General features: G+C 47.7%; 2 protein-coding genes across 4 annotated transcripts in view; one reads left to right on the forward strand and one right to left on the reverse strand.

Annotated features, from left to right (window-relative positions):
* PXMP2 (peroxisomal membrane protein 2) overlaps positions 1-24,863 on the forward strand; it is a 37,469-nt gene that overhangs the window by 5,804 nt on the left and 6,802 nt on the right. The window contains exons 2-5 of one of the 3 annotated variants that reach the window (XM_073312255.2): positions 6,847-6,963; positions 7,454-7,616; positions 8,183-8,302; positions 8,754-9,218. In XM_073312255.2, the coding sequence (XP_073168356.1) occupies positions 6,847-6,963; positions 7,454-7,616; positions 8,183-8,302; positions 8,754-8,825 (472 nt within the window). In that variant the 3' untranslated portion in view covers positions 8,826-9,218. Of the gene's footprint in view, positions 1-6,846; positions 6,964-7,453; positions 7,617-8,182; positions 8,303-8,753; positions 9,219-24,863 lie in introns of those variants that run through there. The other 2 variants (XM_073312254.2, XM_073312256.2) reach the window with 2 other exon arrangements.
* Positions 11,155-23,536, reverse strand: LOC144929495 (caspase recruitment domain-containing protein 8-like). The gene is made up of 4 exons (XM_078849012.1): positions 22,845-23,536; positions 18,299-18,440; positions 15,687-15,728; positions 11,155-12,292 (listed from the first exon to the last, which is right to left on the reverse strand). Exons 2-4 carry the CDS (start codon positions 18,372-18,374, stop codon positions 12,042-12,044), a joined length of 369 nt encoding a protein of 122 aa, XP_078705138.1. The 5' UTR covers positions 18,375-18,440; positions 22,845-23,536; the 3' UTR covers positions 11,155-12,041.

Here is a 24,863-nt window from a genome sequence, read left to right on the forward strand (position 1 = left end):
CCATCAGTTCCCTGAGGGAGTCAAAGTCTGCTTATCTGAAGTCCAGGGTCCATATTCTGCACTCTCCTTTCTTCCCTGTGTCAGGATCCTGAACTCGACCATTTCATGGTCACTGCCTCTCAGGTTCCCATCCACTTTTGCTTCCCCTACTAATTCTTCCTGGTTTGTGAGCAGCAGGTCAAGAAAAGCTCCCCCCCAGTTGGCTCCTCTAGCACTTGCACCAGGAAATTGTCCCCTACACATTCCAAAAACTTCCTGGATTGTCTGTGCACCGCTGTATTGCTCTCCCAGCAGATATCAGGGTGATTGAAGTCTCCCATGAGAACCAGGGCCTGCGATCTAGTAACTTCTGCGAGTTGCCGGAAGAAAGCCTCGTCCACCTCATCCCCCTGGTCCGGTGGTCTATAGCAGACTCCCACCACGACATCACCCTTGTTGCTCACACTTCTAAACTTAATCCAGAGGCTCTCAGGTTTTTCTGCACTTTCGTACTGGAGCTCTGTGTAGTCATACTGCTCCCTTACATACAGTGCTACTCCCCCACCTTTTCTGCCCTGCCTGTCCTTCCTGAACAGTTTCTATCCATCCATGACAGTATTCCAGTCATGTGAGTTATCCCACCAAGTCTCTGTTATTCCAATCACATCATAATTCCTTGACTGTGCCAGGACTTCCAGCTCTCCCTGCTTGTTTCCCAGGCTTCTTGCATTTGTGTATAGGCACTGGAGAACTCGCTGATCATCCCTCTTTCTCAGTATGAGGCAGGAGCCCTCCCCTCTCGCGCGCTCCTGCTCGTGCTTCCTCCCGGTATCCCACGTCCCCACTTACCTCAGGGCTTTGGTCTCCTTCCCCCGGTGAACCTAGTTTAAAGCCCTCCTCACTAGGTTAGCCAGCCTGCTTGCGAAGATGCTCTTCCCTCTCTTCGTTAGGTGGAGCCCGTCTCTGCCTAGCACTCCTCCTTATTGGAACACCATCCCATTGTCAAAGAATCCAAAGCCTTCTCTCCGACACCACCTGCGTAGCCATTCGTTGACTTCCACGATTCAATGGTCTCTACCCAGGCCTTTTCCTTCCATGGGGAGGATGGACGAGAACACACTTGCGCCTCAAACTCCTTTATCCTTCTTCCCAGAGCCATGTAGTCTGCAGTGATCCGCTCAAGGTCATTCTTGGCAGTATCATTGGTGGCCATGTGGAGAAGCAGGAAGGGGTAGCTATCCGAGGGCTTGATGAGTCTCGGCAGTCTCTCCATCACATCGTGAATCCTAGCTCCTGGCAAGCAGCAGACTTCTCGGTTTTCCCGGTCAGGGCGGCAGATAGATGACTCAGTCCCCCTGAGGAGAGAGTCCCCGACCACCACCACCTGCCTCTTTCTCTTGGGAGCGGTGGTTGTGGAACCCCATCCGTAGGGCAGTGCATCTCATGCCTTCCAATCGGCGGAGTCTCGTTCTGCTCCCTTCCCTCAGATGTATCATCTGGTCCACTCTCCGCATTAGTACCTGAACATGAAAGAGAACATGAAAACGGTTGCTTACCTGTATCTGCATTGCTGGTACATGGACACTCCCCTTTCTTCTTCTGTAGGTCACATGCTGCCAAATTTCTTCACCATCCTCCTGTCCCCGCAGTGCAGCCTGCTCTGAATCTTCAGAACATTGTGCCCGTAGAAGCATATCCTGATGTCTGTCCAGGAAATCTTCAGTTTCTCTTATGCAACGCAGGGTCGATACCTGTTGCTCCAGACCTTGAACCTTCTCTTCCAATATGGAGACCAGCTTGCACTTTGTACAGAGAAAGTTGCTTCCGTCCTGTGGAAGAAAGACAAACATGGCACATCCAGTGCAGGTCACAACAGCTGAACACTACCCATCCATATTACCTTCCTTCTACGAGCTTCCTTAGGAGTTGTAGTAACTACTCAGAGAAGCTGGCAAGATGTAAGCCTCAGTGGGCTCTCCCCAGGTGAACTCCCTCTGTTAGGCTCTCTGCTGTTTGCTGCTCAGCTGATTCGCAGCTAACTGGCTTTTTATAACAGTCTGGCCCACTCAAGGCTCACCTGGAACAAAGCACTCCCAATTCACACTTTTCAGACAACCAGTCAAGCACACGGTCAAACTGTCCCCACAACAGACACTCAGATACTCACCAACACAGCCTCCTTTATGCTTCCCCCAGAACAAGAGGAATCTGATTGCCTGGCCAAAGTTCAGACTGGATCCAACCTAATGCCCTGGTCAGAGATCTTAAGGCATTTTCTCTGCTATTGATTTAACCAAGCCTTCAGGAGCTTGTCAGCAGGGCCATGGCTGTGAGGCCCGGAGGTGCCGCTGTCCACAGAGCCTCCTCCCAGCACATGCTGAAGGGGGAATTGAAGTGAAGGGGTCTTGCTCCCATGCAGTACAAAGAGGACTTGCAGGCTCTAAGGATGCACTCTGAAGCTGTGCTACAGATGTATCTGGGTTTGAATGGTGGAGGTGGGGTAACTCCCTGCCCAGGTTTCTGAGCTGGAAACGGAGATAGTGCTGGCGAGAAGCAGATCTGTGTTGAGCAAGTGATAGTACACGTTCAGGTGAGGACATGCCCCAGCTTGTGATTTGCAGCTGATGGGAGCCGAGGAACTGATAGTCAGGACTCCTGGGTTCCATTGCTGACTCTTGTGACAAGTTGCTTCATCTCTGTTTCTCCCAGCTCTAAAATGGGAACACTATTGCCTTGCCTCGCAGGAAGGTTGGGAGCCTTAGGGCAGGTCTACACTACTGCTTAAGTCGATCTAACTTACATCCCTCAGGGGTGTGAAAAAGCTTGCCCCCCCTCCCCCCCGAGAGACACAAGTTTTGCACTGTCCACATGGTGAGAGCCACTCTCCCATTGACATAGCTTCCGCTTCTCGCCGAGGTGGAGTAATGCCGACGGGAGAGCGCTTTCCCATAGCGCGTCTTCACCAGACACTCTGCAGCGGTGCCGATGTATCACTGTAATGTAGACTTGCCCTTAGTGTTTGTAAAGCACTTGGAGATTCCTGACTGAAGGTGTGGTGAAGAGTGAAGTACTCAGTGTTTGCCCCGTGGCCATCTGATACGCTGAAGAGTAAATGGAACCCAGCCCAATGTGAATAACTGGGCTAACCTCAGAGCACTCTCTTGCTTTTTCTTCTCTTGCTGTTCCCCTCTTTAAACCCTCCCCTCCTGTTTTCCCCATCGCCTTCTCCCTTTCACCATCTCCATTGCCATCGGCGCAATTTCCCACCACATGGCCTCTGATTGGGTGGGCCAAAGAAGAAGAGGTGTGGCCTAGTGGTTAGGGTGCTGGCCTAGAACTTGGGGGACCTGGGTTCAAGTCTATCTCCGCCAGAGACTGCCCTGTGTAACTTTGGGCAAGTCACTTTAGTCTGTGTGCCTCAGTTCCCATCTGTACAATGGGGATAAATGGCACCTTCTCATGTCACCAGGGCTTGTGAGGATAAACATTAAAGATTGTGAGGTGCTCAGATGCTACAGTGATGTGTGCCATGAGCGTACCATGGAGAGACAGACAAGCTGCTTCCTCTCACCAGCTACTGCCTATTCTTTCCATGGGCCTTGGACTTTCTTCCCCTCCCTGAGGCACTAACCAGCCAGAGGGAGGGGAAGTTAGGGCTATGCATTTGGGAGCAGGGAGAAGAATTTCTACGTCCATTTCTGGCAGAGACCGAAATGTTGGTACAACAGGGATAATAGTACCTGTTCTTGTAATGCTCTTTGAGATCCACTGATGAGCCACGCTACCCAAGTGCAGAGTATAATCGGTGTCTTGGAGACTGTCAGTCACCTGGGACCATTGATAGGTATAGATGTGTTGTGTTGCTCTCCGCTGGCCCAGCACGCTCCCCAAGGCTGAGAGAGCTGGGCTCTTTCCTTCCCACGCACCCTCCCCAGTAAAAAAGGGCTGGGGCTTGTGATTCCATTGCCCCGGTGAGGTTGCGTAGGTGTATGCAAATGGAATTTAGGGCTGATCAAATGCTCGTTGCGATCAATGCGGAAGGCTGCCACAGGTGTCAGTGAAAGCAGGATTTGGCCCACAGCAAACTATTCTCTTGCCCACGCACAAGCAGGAGCCTTTAGCTCGCGCGCTCTCTCTCTCTCTCTCTCTCTGCTGTGTTGGCTTTTCAGGGCAGCGCAAATTTCCTGTCCCCCCAAGCCTGCAGCTTTGACTGGCACACACCGGGATCAGATCTCATGAGGCTATTTTCAAAGCAGAGCTGCAATTTAAAGGACACTTTCAAGTGAATGGACCCTGCAGACAGCATGGCTGTCAGCTTGGCAGATGGCAGAAAAGCGGCCAGTTTACAGGGGTGTTTAAGACCCTGCTGAATGGATGGGGTTGCAGTCCTCAGATCTGGTCTGCCACAGAAGCAGGACTCAAAAGAGGGAGGGCCTGGGCGAGGTGGTGGAACTCTGCTGGTACCTCATTTGCCACCTCCTTCCTCCTATAATTCTTCTCCTTTGCGGAGTGGTTGCTGCCCTACTATTCTCTTTCCCTGGTAGCTCACATAGAGCGCCAAGGCACATCTAGGAGTGAGAGGATGAAACTGAGAAGGAAAACATGGCTTAAAGATCAGGAAGAGAAGAGCTGCCTAATGGTGAGCTATATCTGGCTCTGGAATTTTCTCACCAAGGTAGAGGGTGAAGGCCCCATCACTGGGGATATTTTAAATGAGGCTGGCTGAAGCAGAGGAGAGCTGTAGGAAATGGGGAACCTGACCGAATCTCTGATTTCCATTGCACTGCATATGTGAACTAGCCAGATACTGTTGCTATTGGTCTGTAGTAAAATAGTTACCAACACTGCCATTTGTTTTTATCATTAATCTTCAGTCAACACATCACTGAGATAAATAGGAGCAGGTCGCACTGGCACTTTGCTGAGTCTGGAAGGCTGCACCATGTGGGGGGTAAGGGGGAAGGGGTCACGTTTGGGCATCCGAGAGTGCTAAAGGAATTGGCGACTGTGATTGCAGAGCCATTGGCCATTATCTTTGAAAACTCGTGGCGAACGGGGAAAGTCCCAGATGACTGGAAAAAGGCTAATGTAGTGCCAATCTTTAAAAAAGGGAAGAAGGAGGATTCTGGGAACTACAGGCCAGTCAGCCTCACCTCAGTCCACGGAAAAATTATGGAGCAGGTCCTCAAAGAATCAATCCTGAAGCACTTACATGAGAGGAAAGTGATCAGGAACAGTCAGCATGGATTCACCAAGGGAAGGTCATGCCTGACTAATCTAATCGCCTTCTATGATGAGATTACTGGTTCTGTGGATGAAGGGAAAGCAGTGGATGTATTGTTTCTTGACTTTAGCAAAGCTTTTGACACGGTCTCCCACAGTATTCTTGTCAGCAAGTTAAAGAAGCATGGGCTGGATGAATGCACTATAAGGTGGGTAGAAAGTTGGCTAGATTGTCAGGCTCAACGGGTAGTGATCAATGGCTCCATGTCTAGTTGGCAGCCGGTGTCAAGTGGAGTGCCCCAGGGGTCGGTCCTGGGGCCGGTTTTGTTCAATATCTTCATAAATGATCTGGAGGATGGTGTGGATTGCACTCTCAGCAAATTTGCGGATGATACTAAACTAGGAGGAGTGGTAGATACTGTGGCAGGTAGGGTTAGGATACAGAGGGACCTAGACAAATTGGAGGATTGGGCCAAAAGAAATCTGATGAGGTTCAACAAGGATAAGTGCAGGGTCCTGCACTTAGGACGGAAGAGCCCAATGCACAGCTACAGACTAGGGACCGAATGGCTAGGCAGCAGTTCTGCGGAAAAGGACCTAGGGGTGACAGTGGACGAGAAGCTGGATGAGTCAACAGTGTGCGCTTGTTGCCAAGAAGGCCAATGGCATTTTGGGATGTATAAGTAGGCGCATAATGAGCAGATTGAGGGACGTGATCGTCCCCCTCTATTCGACATTGGTGAGGCCTCATCTGGAGTACTGTGTCCAGTTTTGGGCCCCACACTACAAGAAGGATGTGGATAAATTGGAAAGAGTCCAGCAAAGGGCAACAAAAATGATTAGGGGACTGGAACACATGACTTATGAGGAGAGGCTGAGGGAACTGGGATTGTTTAGTCTGCAGAAGAGAAGAATGAGGGGGGATTTGATAGCTGCTTTCAACTACCTGAGAGGTGGTTCCAGAGAGGATGGTTCTAGACTATTCTGAGTGGTAGAAGAGGACAGGACAAGGAGTAATGGTCTCAAGTTGCAGTGGGGGAGGTTTAGGTTGGATATTAGGAAAAACTTTTTCACTAGGAGTGTGATGAAACACTGGAATGCGTTACCTAGGGAGGTGGTAGAATCTCCTTCTTTAGAAGTTTTTAAGGTCAGGCTTGACAAAGCCCTGGCTGGGATGATTTAATTGGGGATTGGTCCTGCTTTGAGCAGGGGGTTGGACTAGATGACCTCCTGAGGTCCCTTCCAACCCTGATATTCTATGATTCTATGTTTGCCACACAGCCGTAAGGTTCAGAAGCTTTAATTTAAAAAACAACAACAAAAACCATTCTCTTTTGTTGAAAGTGGTGGACCCCATAGTGGGCTGCTGGGAGCATTTCCCTGGTCACAGGCTGCGAGCCAGTGCTACTAAATCTAGATGAAAGATGTAGAATCCGTGCCGCCCCCCATGTTGGCTGTATTTCATTGCGGAAGTGTGAAGCCTCAGAGCTTGCTGTGCCTATTAGTGAGCGCTCCCACCCTGATCTGACTGGTCCTGGAGCTACTGCACTCTTCTCCAGTGGCTATGCTCAGAGCTCAGGTTCCCTCTTGGACTCTGGGTTATTTGGCTGGCTTCTGATCTCATCCCCTTCCCTCTGCCTGTAGTGCTGTTTTGTCAGCGCTTGGGAGCCTCCTGTCCCAGTTCATTGAGAGGAGCCGAAAAAAGCCAGGGTCATCCAAAAGCCTGGACTTGAGCGGGCCCTTGAGATTCGCCGTCTATGGGTAAGTCACAGGTGCTAGTTACATCACTTAGTGCACCTCTGGAACGTGCTCCAGTACCATGGTGATGGGCGTGAACTTGACCAGAGAGGATGTTGAGTTGGTGGGGCTCTCCTCCTGGAGGGGTGTGAGAAGCAGGATACGCTGCTTTGCAAAGTGCTTCCCCCCTCACTGTTATGGCACCATTAGCATCTCTCTCTGGAGCAAGAGAAAGGATGGTCTGGTTAGAGCAGTAGCACAGTACTTCCCGCCACAGACTTCCTTTGTGACCTTGGGCAAGTCACTTGTCTCTTGGGACCTCAGTTCCCATCTGTACAATGGGGATAAGAGCCCTGCACACAGGGGTGTTGTGAGGATAAACACATTTAAGATTGTGAGGTGCTCAGATACTTTGGTAATGGGGCCAGCTAAGAACCTAAGCTGGGGCTGGATGGAAGCCTGGGGAAGGCTGGAGGACAGTGATGAAGCACAGTCATGCCCTCTGGTTTGCCAGGTTCCTGTTCACAGGGCCACTCAGTCACTATTTCTACCTGTACCTGGAGCAGCTGATCCCATCGAATGTCCCTTTTGCCATGGTCAAGAGGCTTCTGCTGGACCGTCTGGTTGTTGCTCCACCCTTTCTGCTGCTCTTCTTCTTCGTCATGAACCTGCTGGAGGTAGGTGCCTATCTCCAGTGTGTGCTGAAGTCAGGCTGTAGGGTTTGGTGTGTGGTTCTGGATACTGCTACAGATAGCTAAGTTAGACGTAACTGTGTGTTTATGTGCCTGGACGGAATCTAGCTCCTGGTCACCGATGATCTAGGACAGGCCCTGTTGGTCAGAGCAGGGGACATTCTTACTTTGCTGCTGTTTTCCTGTGAGCTCTGAAATAGCTCACTCAGCTGCTTTGAGCCTTGGCTTGCCATGCTATACAGCGGGGATGCTCGTGTTTAACATCAGCCTGGGGTTTGTGATCTCCTGAGCGTGCTGCATGGCCGGTTGCTCTGTTCCCCTCTGCTGGAATGGCCAGCTTTGGCTAGTGTGATACACCTCTGGCACATCGTGTGCACCTGGGTCTCACAGGTGGTGAGTGCTTCTCTCTGGCTGCGCTCTGTTAGGATCTGTGTCTTTGTAACCCCTTTGCCCACATAGCTTAGGGCTCTGTAAGGGCGAGAGTCGGGGCCTCTTCCTCTGGAGTTTAGGCCTGGCCTCCCTGGCCATCACCGGTGTTCCTTGTGTTCCAGGGGAAGGATCTGTCTGCGTTTGCTGAGAAGATAAAGAGTGGTTACTGGGTAGCACTCAAAATGAACTGGAAAGTGTGGACCCCAGTCCAGTTCATTAATGTCAATTACGTCCCTATGCAGGTAAGTCTCTGCCTGCTCACATGATGTCCTTGCCTGGGAATTCTGACCACTCTTGCAGCCCTACATCCAGGTTTATAGCGTGGGCTTTTTTCCCCACTAGTATAATGTCCAGGGTCCCCTTATTGATCGCCCTAAGATCCCCTTCCTTTAATATTTCTGTCCTCCATGCTAGCAACCCCCTCAGTTGCTCTTGTGCCTGAATCTGTTACTGCTCCTCAGCTAGTTGCAGAGCTGAGGGCCCCATTGCCCGCAATCAGTTGTTCAGGTGTGAAGGACTGCACAAATCCAGACAGACGCTGACACTTTTGTCAGTAAGACACAGGCACTCACATCTGTATCCAAAGGGGGTGTCGCGTCCCAGTGCAGTAAGTGACCCAGTTCTGTCCCAGGAACTGCAGTTAGGGGACTGTCAGCCCCAGGCCGGTCTGTATCTTGACACTTCTCTCCACAGTTTCGGGTGTTGTTTGGAAACCTCGTTTCTCTCTTCTGGTTTGCCTACCTGGCCTCCATCAAGAAGCGATAGCATCACAGCTGTAATTTTGGGCTGGCCTGCATCGCCTGTTGAGGCGATTGCCGTTGGTGCTCTGAAAGTCTGCAGCCCCCGCTTCGATCTGGGAGCATCTGCAAGAACTGACACCACTGCAAATCCTCTGGGATTCAACACTGTGCATGCTGCCCTAGTGCCGACAGTGCCTGCTACAATGAGTAAAGCGCCTATCCCTGACCAGGAGCCCTGGGCACTCTCCTAATACAAATAATACTTTGATTCTTTTCTGACTAAGACCTTGAATTAACTGCTTTCTAATGGTGCTTAACAATAACCATAAAATCAACTGGTAGGATAAGAAACCAGCACAAAGTGTTCTGGGTCTTTTACTCTTCATTTTTGAGTATAATAAAATTGCTGTTTCACTCCTTTCTTGCAAAGTTTTATCTTTACTCTGGTGATTTGCTGGTTATGTTGGAGATCTGTGACAGATCTATGCAGAAGTGGACAGTCTTCTTAGTTGCAGGAAGGAATAAGATAAATCTCATATGCAATAGAGAGACAAAGGAAAATACAGGTTCCCTACGTAGCGGGAAGGAGAGCTAATAACTGACTCCATCAAAAAGGCTGATGTGCTTAATGCTTATTTTGCTTCAGTCTTGACTGAAAAGGTTAATGGTGACCAGCTACTCAATACATTAATATTAGCAACAAGGAGGAAGGAATGCAAGCCAAAATACGGAAAGACCAGGTTAAAGCATATTTAAGTAAGTTAGATGTGTTCAAGTTGGCAGAGCCTGATGAAATTCATCCTAGGGTATTTAAGGAACTAACTGCAAAAATCTCAGAACTATTAGCAATTATCTTCGAGAACTCCTGGAGGATGGGTAAGATGCCAGAGGACTGGAGAAGGGCCAACGCAGTACCTATCTTTAAAAGGGAACAGAGGACCTGGGGAGTTATAGATCTGTCAGCCTAACTTCAATAGCTGCAAAGATACGGGGACAAATTATTTAACAGTCAATTTGCAAGTGGTCCCACATGCCATTCTCATAAGCAAACTAGGGAAACGTGGTCTAGATGAAATTAGTAAAAAATTGTCGACAAAGCAATAGCACCTGGCAGGCTCTACAAGGATACTAAAGGCTGATGTACACTATGGGGGGAGATGGATCTAAGTTACGCAACGTGAATAACGTAGCTGAAGTCAATGTACTTAGATCTACTTACCGTGGTGTCTTCACCACGGTAAGTTTGTTTGTTACCTCCCCTTGTATTTTCCTCCTGATGTTCCAGACAAAACACTCCTATTCGCCACCTGGCTTTGTACTTTCACTCCTGATGTTTCAGACAAAATATCACCATTCATCACTTTTGTCACACCATTTTATCGTCTGCTAGCTTGGGGTGTTCTTGTGCTGGCCTGCTGGGATGTGTTTACGTATCCGGTGTGTTTTAGCCATGCCAGCAACACTGGTGCCGAGTTCGTGTACCGGACACTGGCCTGCGGGGGAGCATCTGCTTTCGACAGGGCCTGACTTGCTCAGAGCGTAACTTCTGCTGACTTTGGTTCAGGCCTCAGGCCTTGCACCAGGCCCATGCTTCAGGCTCGCTCTTTCTACTACAGTGCCCTTAAACAATTCCCAATTGTCATTCACATTTTTCTGATTGACTTTTTTTCTCCCAGCTGATTTGGCTCATAATTGTTTTCAGCTTTGTGAAACTGGCCCTTTTGAAGCACCATCATTGGTCTGGACTTTATTCTGTTTGCACATTGTAAGTGTGATCAAGTCATGATCACTTGTATGTAAGTTACCATTAATTTTTAGTTCTGTGATCAGTCCCTCTTTATCTGTCAAGATGAGGTCTAATATAGAATTCCCCTGTGCTGGAGGCCACACTTCCTTAGTTGCACAGGTTCGAGTTCAGCCTGGCCCCTAAGGACCAGTCTGGGGTGGGAGATCAGCAAAGGAGGCACTTCCTGTGTTGAGGCTTTGAGCTGCTGGGAACCAGCTGAAGAGTTCTTGTTAGGGGGCAAGGATGGTGTCAGGGCTGATTCCCCTCTCTGGCACTTGGAGTGTCGAAGGTGGGGGCCTGCAAGGATTCTAAAAATTAATACTGGCCACTCCAGGCTGGTATTAAACTCCCAAGGTTACAGCTTCTCTCTGACCTTGGATGGGTAGATGCTGCCACCACCCAAGTGCAAAAACCCCTTTGAGAACCCAGGAAGGTGCATTTGGGGATTCCTTCCTGTGCGGCACCCTCAAGCCCTTTCACTTTCCCTCCGGGGAAGAGCTGAGAAAGAAAACAAAGGAAATCAGCTGTTGCCACCGGCTAATTAAACAACGTGCACATACCTCTTAGGACACAAAATCCAATCCTGTTCTTAAAAAAGATCAATTTTCTTACAAACAAAAAGAAAGAAAATACATTTGAAAACTCAGGCTATTGCTAGTTTTTAAAAACCCACTTACAAGAATTAAGCATCAAGAATAACCTTCTTGAGGTCCAGCTTAAAGGTTACAAGCAAAACAAAAGAATTTGGGGTTAGCACAGAGGAGTCCACAGGCATAAAGAAATAAATAGAGATAAACCTAATCACGTCTTCCTAGACATTCCTGATCTACTTACATATTTGGGGTTTCAAATTAGTAGTTTCTAGGTATGATTCAGATGATTTTCATACCTGGCCCAAGCTTTGTACAGCATAGTTCCAGCCCTGTCTCTGCTTCTCCCTGAGAACAACAGACAGACAGACAAAGGGGACATTTTTTTCCCAATTTTAAAAAGTTCTAGCCTTCCCATTGACTCTTTTGGTCAGGTGCCCACTCCCTTCCTTTTACCTATGCAGGGAGACTTTTTAACTCTTTACAGGTAAAGCAAGTAGCTAACTGGCTGGCTGGATATCCATAAAAGGGAGCTATCTCCCCTTAATTTATCACAGATGGTTTATCGGTGAAGGCTCTGGACTAGGAGTCAGGGCTGCTCTTAGTTGGGCCTGGTTGCGGCGGGCCCCCGGGGCCGTTGTGAGTGGGGTCAGAGAGTCAGCTATTATGGGGAATCCCCAGCTTGAATGGTCAGCCAGCTTTCCAGCTTCTTTGCACTGCTAGTGTGGCACAGAGTGGTCAGACGTAGGCCCCGCGGCTGTGTCAGAAGGCTTGAAAAGCTCACGTGATGTAAATCATATTGCTCCGTGATGCCTGACAATGGCACGGCCAGGAGAACAGTGGCAGTTAGCAGAATCTCCAGGCCCTAGCTGGATTGCTCCAAGTCCTGTACAAGGTAAGGGTCCGTCTCTCTGAGAGTCTGGTAGAGTTCTTCTTGGGCCCGAGCTCCTTTCCTCTCAACCAGTTGCAGTAAGGCATCGTTCATCATTCGACTTGTCTGTTCACTTCTCACCTCTTCCTCTCCTTCACTGCTAAGTAGCTGGGCCACCCGTAAGCGCACCAGCACAGGCTGGATCTGTCCCATTCGATCACGGTGCTTCCCCACGAAGGCTGCACCTAATGGAGACACCAGCCCTGCATTACTCTGCTGTACATGGGAGATAAAACCCTGCGTTAGTCTTCCTCCCCTGTGCCATTCTGGGTTGCAGGGGCTTTTTCCCACCCCGTACATGAGACTCTTCTAGCCCAAAGCACACAGCCTTTGCAGAAAGGTTATAAAGTCACTTACAGTTGCATATGGTAGGTAAGGACTCCTCCATTTTGACTTCAGACACCGACAAAGGGTTGCTGAACAACCCTGAGGTTCTGGTGCAACAGCCAACACTGCTACACATTCCAGGCCCTCCCAGCAGCCTCTCCCATGGTGGGGTGCAGCTAGCGATGTGATCATTAATGAGCCGGGGAAGGTTTAGGATGTACACCATGAATCATAGAATATCAGGGTTGGAAGGGACCTCAGGAGGTCATCTAGTCCAACCCCCTGCTCAAAGCAGGGCCAATCTCCAATTTTCTCCCCAGATCCCTAAATGGTCCCTTCAAGGATTGAGCTCACAACCCTGGGTTTAGCAGGCCAATGCTCAAACCACTGAGCTATTCCTCCCCCCAAACCATGAAACCAGTTCTTAGCAGGGGCATCGTTAGATTGCAGACTAGTCTCCCTAGCGGAGGAAAGATTGTACAGTGGTTCAGGCACTAGCCTGAGACCTGGGTTCAAGTCCTTGCTCTGCCAGAGATTCCTGGCATGGCCTTGGGCAAGTCACTCAGCCTCTCTACACCTCCGTGCCCATCTGTATAACGGCGATCCTAGCTCTGCCTTGCTGCACAGGAGAGTTGGAGGATAAATACAGTAAAGATTGTGAGGGGCTCCGGTTCTAAGGTCATATGAGTAATGAAGCTAGCTAGCTAGGGGAGTGGTGACATGTCACCGCACTGCACACAGCGCTGCAGAATGGTAAATGCAAGAAGCAAACCAAAAAATGTCAGGGTTTGAAAATAAACCCAAGGCCAGAGAGTTCCAGAGTGTCTATAAATCCGGTTCCCATTTGCTAACTGGCCAATGTCTGCTCTCCCATTCACCACTGTAAGCCCAGGGTCACCCCACTCAGGAGAACTGAGTTATTCCAGATTCATGCCAGCGTGACTGATAACCTAATGTGACAGAAATCAGGGGAAGTCTTACCATTGGTTTTCATGGGATTTGGACTGGGCCCTGTGTGATGTTGCACTCCATATGCTTTATGGAAATATGCTTATGAATATGACATAACTGGAATATGTTTTACACTAAATACCCCATGTATGGTGTCATTAGAAAGCTTGTAATCTACTAAGTGTGTTCATCCTACTCGGTTGCAAGTATTATTTCTATATCTGGAGTTAGGAGAATATGATATAGACTTGTATCAATGATGTAAACATATTAAGTGGAGGCCATTAAGGGTGCTCCAGAAACAATCAGTTGTAAATGGCCTTAGTTACTTGAAAGCCTTCCTGTGTACGTGTGGGCCAGCCCATAGGGAATAGAGACTAGGGGTCTTACAGTGACATGTGACCATGTCACCTGATAATGAAATGCATCTTAAATCTGGTACTTTTCCATTTAGAAGGAGGGGTGGGGACCCAGAGAGACAAAAGATTCCCGCCTTATGCCAAAGATATAAAAAGGGGTGGAGCAGGACAAAGGCTGCCAGTCATGAGAAAACCCCTGCTTACAACCAGAGATGTCTGCTGGATCTTACAAAGGCTGTACCAGGTGAAAGGATTTGGCCCAGACTAGGAAGGAGTCTAGTCTGTGAAAGGAGCTTATTGGAACATCTCTGAGGGTGAGATATTATCTGTAATCAGTTTCTTAATGTATTAAGCTTAGACTTGCATGTTTTTGATTTATTTTGCTTAGTGACTTACTTTGTTCTGTCTGGTTTCAGAGTAGCAGCCGTGTTAGTCTGTATTCGTAAAAAGAAAAGGAGTACTTGTGGCACCTTAGAGACTAACCAATTTATTGGTCATATAAATTTGTTAGTCTCTAAGGTGCTACAAGTACTCCTTTTCTTTTTGTTCTGTCTGTTATGACTTGAAACCATTTAAATCCTACTTTTTATACTTAATAAAATCACTTTTGTTTATTAATAAACCCAGAGTAAGTGATCGATACCTGGGGGAGCTAACAGCTGTGCATATCTCTCTATCAAAGTGTTATAGAATGTGGACAATTTATGAATTTACCCTGTATAAGCTTTATACAGAGTAAAACGGATTTATTTGGGGTTTGGATCCCACTGGGAGCTGGGTGTCTGGGTGCTGGAGACAGGTGCCGAGTGGTTTTTAGTTAAGTCTCCAGCTTTGGGGACGTGGATCAGACCCTAGGTCTGTGTTGCAGCAGGTTAGTGTGCCTGGCTCAATAAGGCAGGGTTCTGGAATCCCAAGCTGGCAGGGAAAATGGGCTCAGAGGTAATTTCAGCACATCAGGTGACAGTCCCAAGGGGGGTCTCTGTGACCGAACCCGTCACAAAGTAGTATAGTGCAATCTCTTTGTCGGGGCGGGGATTCAGTGGAATGGGGGCAGAGCAGGGGTGGGAAGAGCTGGGGTGAGGGTGGAGCATGGGTGGGAAGAGACGGGGCGGGGGTTTGGAGGAAGGGGTGGAGCGGGAGCAGGGTGAGGGGCGGAGCGGGAAGAGACAGGGCGGGCTGGGGCTGCATCGCTCACTGCTGCCAGTGCCAGACCCCCCGCTACCTCCCCAGGCCATCCTGGACCCCGGGTTCCCCTGAAGTGCAGGGCTCTCCAAAGCGTGGGGCTCAGGGTGGTTGCCTCGGTCTGTCCTATGGATGGGACGGCTCTGAAAATATAAGCCCAAACGTTGGTGGAGCCAGGCCCATGTTCCTGAATATTGGCGCATGGGGACCACAGGCCCATATAACTTGCCGCCTCTGAGCGAGCTTGTCACAGCCAGCCCTGTTAGGCGTTGGGTGGGCAGGGGCGGAAAGGTTGTTTTAATTGCAGAAACCAATTTCTAAGTCATGTATTTTCTAGCTCTCCCAGTCCTGACTGATACAACAAAAGCAATTCAACAGGTCAGAATAAAGGGTATGGTAGCACACATGGCAAAGTTAAGGTTAGGATTGGGTAATTATCAAGAACTTTGAACACTTTGTGTTTTTAATAATCTTAAAACTTTAACTTAGAATTTTTTGGCTTTCAGGTTTTTTGTTTTTTTTTTTACAACTCTTGACATTCTGATAAGATTTCAGCAGAGCATTGGGAATTGATATGTCTTTGCAACCTTAACTCTAGCTTACAGGGATTTTGGTCAGAGAGTCGTCACAGCGATGGAGAAGGTGACCTAGTAGGTCTTTTTCCATCTCCAGTGTCTGTGTGTCAAGCAGGAGGACTGGATGTGCCAACAGAATGGATTCAGACTATGGAAACTCAAAGCTCTGTAAAAATCAGACTGACCTGTGAGCGTTTGGGAGGACAAAGCAGAAAGACTAACATCCCCTAGAAGAGAAAAGAAAGGAATCAGTCAAGCAGCCAGTTGATTCTCTCATTTGTGGGAGGCCTGGATAACACTGGAGACTATCAGAGGCTAAGGGCAATCTGAGAGGCTCTGCATTCCAAGAGCCCCTTGGCTAGCCAGGTGTCTGACCTGTCACTAAAGTTGTACTGGATAGCTCCCTTCACACACAGAATCTTCAAAGAGTTGGTTAATTTCCTGAAGATAATTTCTGGAATCTCAGGAGGAACCAGCATCAAAATATTCTGGGGGTGTTGCAGACCATGCCTCTGGAGTAGTGGTTCTCAACCAGGGGTACATGTATTTCTGGGGATACACAGATGTTTTCTAGAAGCACATCAACTCAGCTAGATATTTGCCTAGATTTACAACAGGCTACATGAAAAGCACTAGTGAAGTCAGTACAACCTAAAATTTCATACAGACAATGACTCGTTTATACTGCTATACATACGATACGCTGAAATGTAAGTACAATATTTATATTCCAATTGATTTATTTTATAATTATATGGTAAAATGAGGAAGTCAGCAATTTTTCAGTAATAGTGTGCTGGGACACTTTTGTATTTGTATGTCTGATTTTGTAAGCAAGTAGTTTTTAAGGGAGGTGAAACTTGGGGGTATGTTAGACAAATCTGAAAGGAATACAGTAGTCTGGAAGGGTTGAGAGCCACTGTTTCAGATCACCCCATGGGGTGGGGACATGCACTTCCTCTGTCCCCAACACCCTTCTCTGGCTGCAAGTGTTACTATAATATTGGTCTGCCAAAGGACAGTGGGCGGGGAATGTCCCTCTGGCTACGAGTCTCAGGGGTAGTTCCCCTGTTTCTGGGGCTTATCAGTAGTCTAAATGGAAAAGAGAACAATATAACCATCACATTGTCTCTCAGTCAGCCTAAATTCACCCGCTGTCCTTGTAAGGTGAATGGAGTAACAGTCTCTGAGCAAGAGCTGGGTGGTAACGCCTTGTCAGTCTGAGGGGTCCAGGCTCAAAGAGAAAAACAAAAACCCCAAAGTTAAAAGGTCCCTCTACTTTTCTAGAGAGTCCAGGCAGCAGGATCCCCAGCTGCTCCTCTAGTGGGCAGTCCCTGCTTGGGCCAGGGGTTTGGGAGCTTTGCTGTGGAGCTCTGCTTCGCTCCGAGTGCCAACTCCCACTGCCCAAGGAGCCAGCCTTCTCCAGGCCGCAGAGGCCTCACAGGTGTATCGGGTTTGAGCTGAGTGTGCGCAGAGAAGCTCATTAATCCCCTCCTAGGTTGCATGGTAACTTGCCCCATCACAGGGATTTAGGACTTAACCATTATTCTGGGGGATACTAGAGCATCCTGTGAAATAAGTTACCCTCTCTCTGGGGGTGCAAGGTGGTGCTGTTTAGAGCTCGCTGGACTAACTTCCTTAGGGAGGATGCAAAGTGTGTGAGAGTCTCTTCACACTAACTGTACGATATTGAGAGGGTCAGCAGCTCTTGGCAGAGATACATAGAGATTAGGAACACAAAATCTTGTCTTACATTCTCAGCTGAATTTAACTGGAAGCCTTAATGAGTGCAGTCTCTCCAGATGTTTGAGCAGAGAATTCGTCCCCTCTTAACATCGCTCATCGCACATCAGCCACAAACACAGTGCTCTTCTCTTTGCAATTTTCGGTGACACTTTCCATCCCTAACAGTGTGTTTTCTTTCTCTCTTTTCTCATCCTATCCTGTCCTTTGAGTGCCTGTTCAATGTGTGATACAAGTCTCTGAATTCCCTGCCTGGCATCACTTGCTAGTCGATGCTTTCTCTCCATTGAGTTAAAAAAGTGATGGAGAGTAGAATGGATGATTTTGGATTTTTTTAAAATGGGCCATGTATCGTAAAAGCTGGATATTTTTCTTATCTCTGCCTGTAGTGTGGAACTGCACTTTCCCCCTTGCACTGTGATGTGTATCCTGGTTATTTTATTTTAATTGGAAATTGAATTTAAAAGGTCAGATGCATTGCTATGTATGCACTGGGAACCTAGGAGACCAGCCGTGCAACACCCCCCCACACAGTTGGTTCCTCCCTCCCTCTCTCCTTTGGGAGGTCTTCACATTAAACTCAGGGATGGGACCTGACAAAATTAGGATTCCCTTTCGGGCTCCTTTTCCTTAGTGACAGACTGCTGCCCACATCTGCCCTCCCTGCAGGAACCGCAGCTGATCCCCACCACAGAGCAAGCATGGCTCCCCTCAATGGGTGCTGATCTCTGTGTTGGAGAATAAACTGCCCTGGTTAGAGGGGAAGGGGATTTAGTGGTGTTTGATCCACAGGATTCAGTTCAATTGAATAAGATTATTTGCCTCAGCAATGGAGATTGCAAATCTCTGACAGCTGATTTAGGGCCCCAGCCAAAATCCAATGAAGTCAATAGAAAGTCTCCCACAGATGTTAATGGGCTTTGGGTCAGGGCCTCTGTACCTTTCCCAGATCACTGTGCTTCTGGCATCAGCATGATTCACAATAACCACCCCATCTCCCCTGAAGTTCTGCTCAAAATGTCATCCACATGGAACTACCATCTGCTGATCCTACCTGGCCTCACCAAGGCCTCCCAGACCAAGCTGCCATCATCTTGACCATTCACATGGAGCCTGATTTCCTTCTCCATCACCCTGGTGTAGATCTCAATATATGACTGCTGCTCCACTGGGCTCCAATAGCAGAAGTGCAGTTGCTGAAGCAAAGAGAGAAGGGGTTGGGAGAATCTCCCTCCTCAGCCAAGAGCAAGAATGAACAATCACATGCACCAGGCCACATCTCCTCCCCAGAACAGCGAGAGAATTGCCAGGGGAACATACAGCTGCCAGGACTCGTAAGGGTCTGTCCGAGCTGAAGTACAGCCATGGCAGGGCACCTGGTTACAATGTGGTTGTTCTAGAAACTGTTAAAGCCAGGTTCCAATTTGTATGATAGATGGGATTCAACAGTAAATAGTAAAAGGTTCTACAGCCATATAAATAAGAAGAAAACAAAGAAAGAAGTGGGACCGCTAAACACTGAGGATAGAGTGGAGGTTAAGGATAATCTAGGCGTGGCCCAATCTCTAAACAAATACTTTGCCTCAGTCTTTAATAAGGCTAATGAGGATCTTAGGGATAATGGTAGCATGACAAATGGGAATGAGGAAATGGAGGTAGACATTACCACATCCGAGGTAGAAGCGAAACTTGAACAGCTTAATGGGACTAAATCGGGGGGCCCAGATAATCTTCATCCAAGAATATTAAAGGAATTGGCACATGAAATTGCAAGCCCATTAGCAAGACTTTTTAATGAATCTGTAAACTCAGGGGTTGTACCGTATGACTGGAGAATTGCTAACATAGTTCCTATCTTTAAGAAAGGAAAAAAAAGTGATCCAGGTAACCTACAGGTCTGTTAGTTTGACATCTGTAGTATGCAAGGTCTTGGAAAAAATTTTGAAGGAGAAAATATTTAAGGACATTGACGTCAATTGTAAATGGGACAAAATAAGACATGGTTTTACAAAAGGTAGATCGTGCCAAACCAACCTGATCTCCTTCTTTGAGAAAGTAACAGACTTTTTAGACAAAGGAAATGCAGTGGATCTAATTTACCTAGATTTCAGTATGGCTTTTGATACGATGCCACACGGGAAATTATTAGTTAAATTGGAAAAGATGGGGATCCATATGAAAATTGAAAAGTGGATAAGGAATTGGTTAAAAGGGAGACTACAGCAGGTCATAATGAAAGGTGAACAGTCAGGCTGGAGGGAGGTTACCAGTGGAGTTCCTCAGGGATTGATTTTGGGACCAATCTTATTTAATCTTTTTATTACTGACCTCAGCACAAAAAGTGGGAGTGTGCTAATAAAGTTTGCAGACGATACAAAGCTGGGAGGTATTGCCAATTTAGAGAAGGACCAGGATATCATACAGGAGGATCTGGATGACCTTGTAAACTGGAGTAATAGTAATAGGATGAAATTTAATAATGAGAAGTGTAAAGTCATGCATTTAGGGATTAATAACAAGAATTTTAGTTATAAGCTGGGGACGCATCAATTAGAAGTAACGGAGAAGGAGAAGGACCTTGGAGTATTGGTTGACCACAGGATGACTATGAGCCGCCAATGTAATATGTAATATGTAAAAAAGGCTAATGTGGTCTTGGGATGCATCAGGCGAGGTATTTCCAGTAGGGATAAGGAGGTGTTAGTACCGTTATACAAGGCACTGGTGAGACCTCACCTGGAATACTGTGTGCAGTTCTGGTCTCCCATGTTTAAGAAAGATGAATTCAAACTGGAACAGGTACAGAGAAGGGCTATTAGGATGATCCGAGGAATGGAAAACCTGTCTTATGAAAGGAGACTCAAGGAGCTTGGCTTGTTTAGCCTAATCAAAAGAAGGCTGAGGGGAGATATGATTGCTCTCTATAAATATATCAGAGGGATAAATACCAGGGAGGGAGAGGAATTATTTAAGCTCAGTACCAATGTGGACACAAGAACAAATGGATATAAACTGGCCGTCGGGAAGTTTAGACTTGAAATTAGACAAAGGTTTCTAACCATCAGAGGAGTGAAGTTTTGGAATAGCCTTCCAAGGGAAGCAGTGGGGACAAAAGACCTATCTGGCTTCAAGATTACACTCGATAAGTTTATGGAGGAGATGGTATGATGGGATAACATGATTTTGGCAATTAATTGATCTTTAACTATTCATGGTAAATAGGCCCAATGGCCTGTGATGGGATGTTAGATGGAGTGGGATCTGACTTACTACAGAGAATTCTTTTCTGGGTATCTGGCTGGTGAATCTTGCCCACATGCTCAGGGTTCAGCTGATTGCCATATTTGGGGTCGGGAAGGAATTTTCCTCCGGGGCAGATTGGAAGAGACCCTGGGGGTTTTTCACCTTCCTCTGCAGCATGGGGCACGGGTCACTTGCTGGAGGATTCTCTGCACGTTGAAGTCTTTAAACCATGATTTGAGGACTTCAATAGCTCAGACATAGGTGAGAGGTTTATTGCAGGAGTGCGTGGGTGAGTTTCTGTGGCCTGCGTTGTGCAGGAGGTCGGACTAGATGATCATAATGGTCCCTTCTGACCTTAATATCTATCTATGAGTCTATGCGTGTCCCTGAGCTGTGCCAAAGCCTTGGACAATTTAGGGCTGCTGTACAATTCAGGGATATGGTTAAGATCATGTCTACACTGCAAAATAGAACCAGGCTTTAACTGTGTCAGGAAGAAACTTTTGTAACCAGTTCATGATATGGTAGCACTTGTATAGTAGGTGGGCCCTGACCGAGTACCTTCAGGAAATCACAAATCTCAGTATCAAAGGGTTAGACACAAGATATGACATGTGCCAAAGCCTCTGAAAGGCCAGCTGCTGCAGTTAGTCTGGGACCGAATGTAAAGGTCTATATGAAACCCAGCGGAGAAACACAGAACATCTCCCAGAGCTGACTGTAGGGTCTGATCTCTGTCCAATGCTCCAGATAAAAGTGAACTCCACCTAGGTCCCTGTCAATATAGCTTTGGGACAAATTCCTTCTTGATCCCTGTGTGGGGTATACAAACCCCACACTGGGAAGGAAGGGGTTAAAGGACAATACTGGGCCCAGCTAGCCCCGCCCCGCCCCGCCCTGCCCCTCCAGCCCTGCAGAGCATGCTCCAGCTGGAGACAGGGTTGAAAAGGGAGCAGCCCCGGTCAGAAGAGGAAGGCTGGGACAGGGAGGAATGCAGACATGCTGGAGGCTCATGCAAAGATGTCAGAGACGCCTTCCTGACACCTCCAGGACTGTGTGCTCAGCCTGGTTGGGGCTGACAGTTTGGTTTCCCTTTTATATTTTCTTTCTCCTTGTCTGGGACCAGAAGTGGAGAGAGCAGTGGTAGGAAGCGATGCAGGGATGGTAACACAGGGGGTCCCCAACCCTCCTTGCTGCTGAGCCTCCTGGGTCAGAGCCCAGTGGAGTGGCTGGGCCTGGGCTCCCCTACCTCTACCCCACCCCCAGCTAAGTGGACACTAAGCACTAGGCCACCCAACCCACTGATGACCCTACTACAATCCCAAACCTAATCAATTTAACCCTGTTCCTGGGGACAAAAATCACCAGTTAAGTATCTGATCCCATTAATACCTCACAACACAAATGACTGTCCCTGTTTACTCTGAATACTAGTAAGGTGGATTCTGACAGCAGCTCTGGGGCAGAGAATCCCAGTGTTTCCTGCCTTAGTGCTAGCCCAGGACAGTCCCACTTTCTGTCGGGGTTATCTCAAGATCTGATGGCCCGGACACCTGGTACCAAGACCCAAAGTACAGAGGGTCAGTCTGAGGAGGCTTGGGCACATGCCTTGACTTCCAGTTAATATCATCTTCTTCAACGGCCTGTCAATTTAAAGCATTGTCATTTCTGAGAAGTATGAACAGGGATCATTGAACTGCAGCCAGCTCTCCGTTCACACAAAGCATCAGAAAGGGAAAAGACTACAGTCCACATAGCCCTTTGGTGAGTCTATGTTACAAGTCCCCCACCAGTGGGCTACAGCCATATCTATTAACCCTCACACCTCCCAGTGTGTGACACAAGCAATTAAAATGGTGAAACGTGACCGCAGTGTGGAAAAGCTGGGATTTGTTCTGTCAAGTTATAATTGACCATACGTTTTTAAACTATGAAACTGGTTTTTAAGGATGTTCTTACTCTGTGAATTAAACAATCCAGTTAAAAAAAATGGAAAAAGACTCCATCAGGTGCAGCCATAATGATCCCCACTGGGTCATCAGCAGGGTTTGACCCTCTAGACCTTTCGCTCAAATATGACAGCGATGTGTGGCAGTATTGAACCCTCAGTGAGAGAGATTTCAGATCCCCTGCACAGACCACTACCACTGTTAGAGATGTTTTCTGGTTTCCTTAGTGGCAGTGGCTGGCAGACAGGCCTCTTCCTTTCCCTCTCTGAGCAATGCATGGTGCTTGGCTTTTCAGTACTTTGCTTAGCTGTTTCAGTGTATTTATGTGGCTCATTTTCACTCTAACAGCTGGGCAGAGCCCAGCCATCTTGGCAGTGGGAGTGCTATATAAATCGGATTGTGTTTTACCTTCCTCAGAGAGTGGTCGTTGGGTATCAGGTAGAGGTGGAGAGTTACATCTGCAGCACTGAGTGTCCGGTAGATCAGCACAAGGGAATGGATGTGAATAAATTTTATGGCCGAACGTATCTTTCTCCAAAGCACGCCGAGCTGGGAGAAGCTGGGATTCTCCAGTATAGCAAAGAAATTATTAATTCTCGTTGTCTGGGATCTCACCCAGAAGCACAGCACAAGTTTGAAATACAAGACTGTATAGAGTCAATACTTATAACTTTAAATACAAAAATGATACATGCACCCAGATAGCATAATCATAACCAGCAAACCATAACCTTGTCTTAGACACCGTATATGACCCCCTTTACAGAAGATTTGGTGCCATGACAGGACCTTGGTTGCAACAATGAACTATATGGTCCCAGTTTGTCAGTAACGTCACACACCTCCCCTGCTTTAAATGAATCTAGATAATTGTGGGGCCCGTAACTCCAGGACCATTGTCTCAGCAGCCTTCTGGAGAGGACCCATAACTCTATTACCCCTCTATTCAATTGATTCCTTCCTTGATTCCAACATCAGCCATAGCTCCTGGGGCTACATGACTGAAAGTCCTGAAAAGTTGCAGGGCATCTGGAGTGGACCTAAAGGCCTGAGGTTTGGGCAGGTCTGGCTCCCAATAGCCCCTCACCCAAACACAGACAGGAGACAACATGGGGGTGGTTTTCCCTGCCCTTTGGGGCATTTCCATTGATAATGCTATGTCCCTTTAAGGCCACCATACTGCTGTAATTCAGAAATCCAGGTGGAGGATCCTCTGTGCATCTATTCTAATCAGGGCTCATACTGTGCTCATCACCACCTGAGCACCTTCCAGTGAGAGAGAAACAAGCAACTGGCTAATGGAACTTTCTTCCTTCTGCGCCGAAGGAAGAAAGTAAAATTTCAAAAAGAGAGAAACGCTGATGGGCCTGTGCACTTATCAGTGCAGTGTGCTGAGCACATGGGTCAGATGGGGTGAGGGGTGTGGTGGTTCATGGCTACTGCAGGAATTGGTTCCACTGAATTGACCTGGCTCCCAAGCATGCTCTGGCTTCTGCACAAACAAGCTTCACCCTTGCAATGTGCAATTTGGTTGTGCCAAAGGAGCAGAGTGGTCGATGGTGCTTGATGTCCTTCACCTATCCGAAGCCATGACCATTTAGCACCTTTAAAATAAGGAGATCTTACACTCCACAGGGCATTGTGTCAGAAGACAATGGATTGAGTGTAGCACAGGGGTGATGTGCTTTTGAAATCCCATGTTGCTAAGCATTCTGTACCAGCTGTTGTAGCTTTTAGGCGCAGGTAGACAGCACTGCTCTAGTCCAGGGGGAAAATGTGACTGTTTGGGTATCTGCCTGTACAGTTTATGAATTCTGTGTGAGTTTATGAACTCTGTATCTTTACCAAGCTGCAAACTGCATTTTGAATATGCAGCCCTTTGCATTCGCTGTGGTCCATTTGCCTCCATGTTGGGCTGAAATTGTAAAGGCTGGTGGGGAAAGAATAACAAGAGGGTCCTTGACTTAAAATGCTTGACCATTGAAATGTAATTGCTCTAAACAATAGCGTGCCCCACCTACCCCCATCAGAAGCAGGGCCGGATTAACTTTTTGTGGGCCTGGCACCAAACATATTTGTGGGCCCCCCTGGGGAATGAAGGGGCCAGGGGCAAGAGCACAGCAGGCAGGGTGGATTTGATTTAAATCATGATTTAAATCACTAGTCAGGAAGACTCTATTTAATCATAGAATCATAGAAAATTAGGGTTGGAAGGGACCTCAGGAGGTCATCTAGTCCAACCCCCTGCTCAAAGCAGGACCAACACCAACTAAATCATCCCAGTCAGGGCTTTGTCAAGCTTGACCTTAAAAAACTCTAAGGATGGAGATTCCACCACCTCCCTAAGGAACCCATTCCAGTGCTTCACCACCCTCCTAGTGAAATAGTGTTTCCTAATTTCCAACCTAGACCTCCCCCACTGCAACT

Source organism: Lepidochelys kempii, chromosome 15, assembly GCF_965140285.1.
Source record: "Lepidochelys kempii isolate rLepKem1 chromosome 15, rLepKem1.hap1, whole genome shotgun sequence".
NCBI classification, from domain to species: domain Eukaryota; kingdom Metazoa; phylum Chordata; order Testudines; family Cheloniidae; genus Lepidochelys; species Lepidochelys kempii.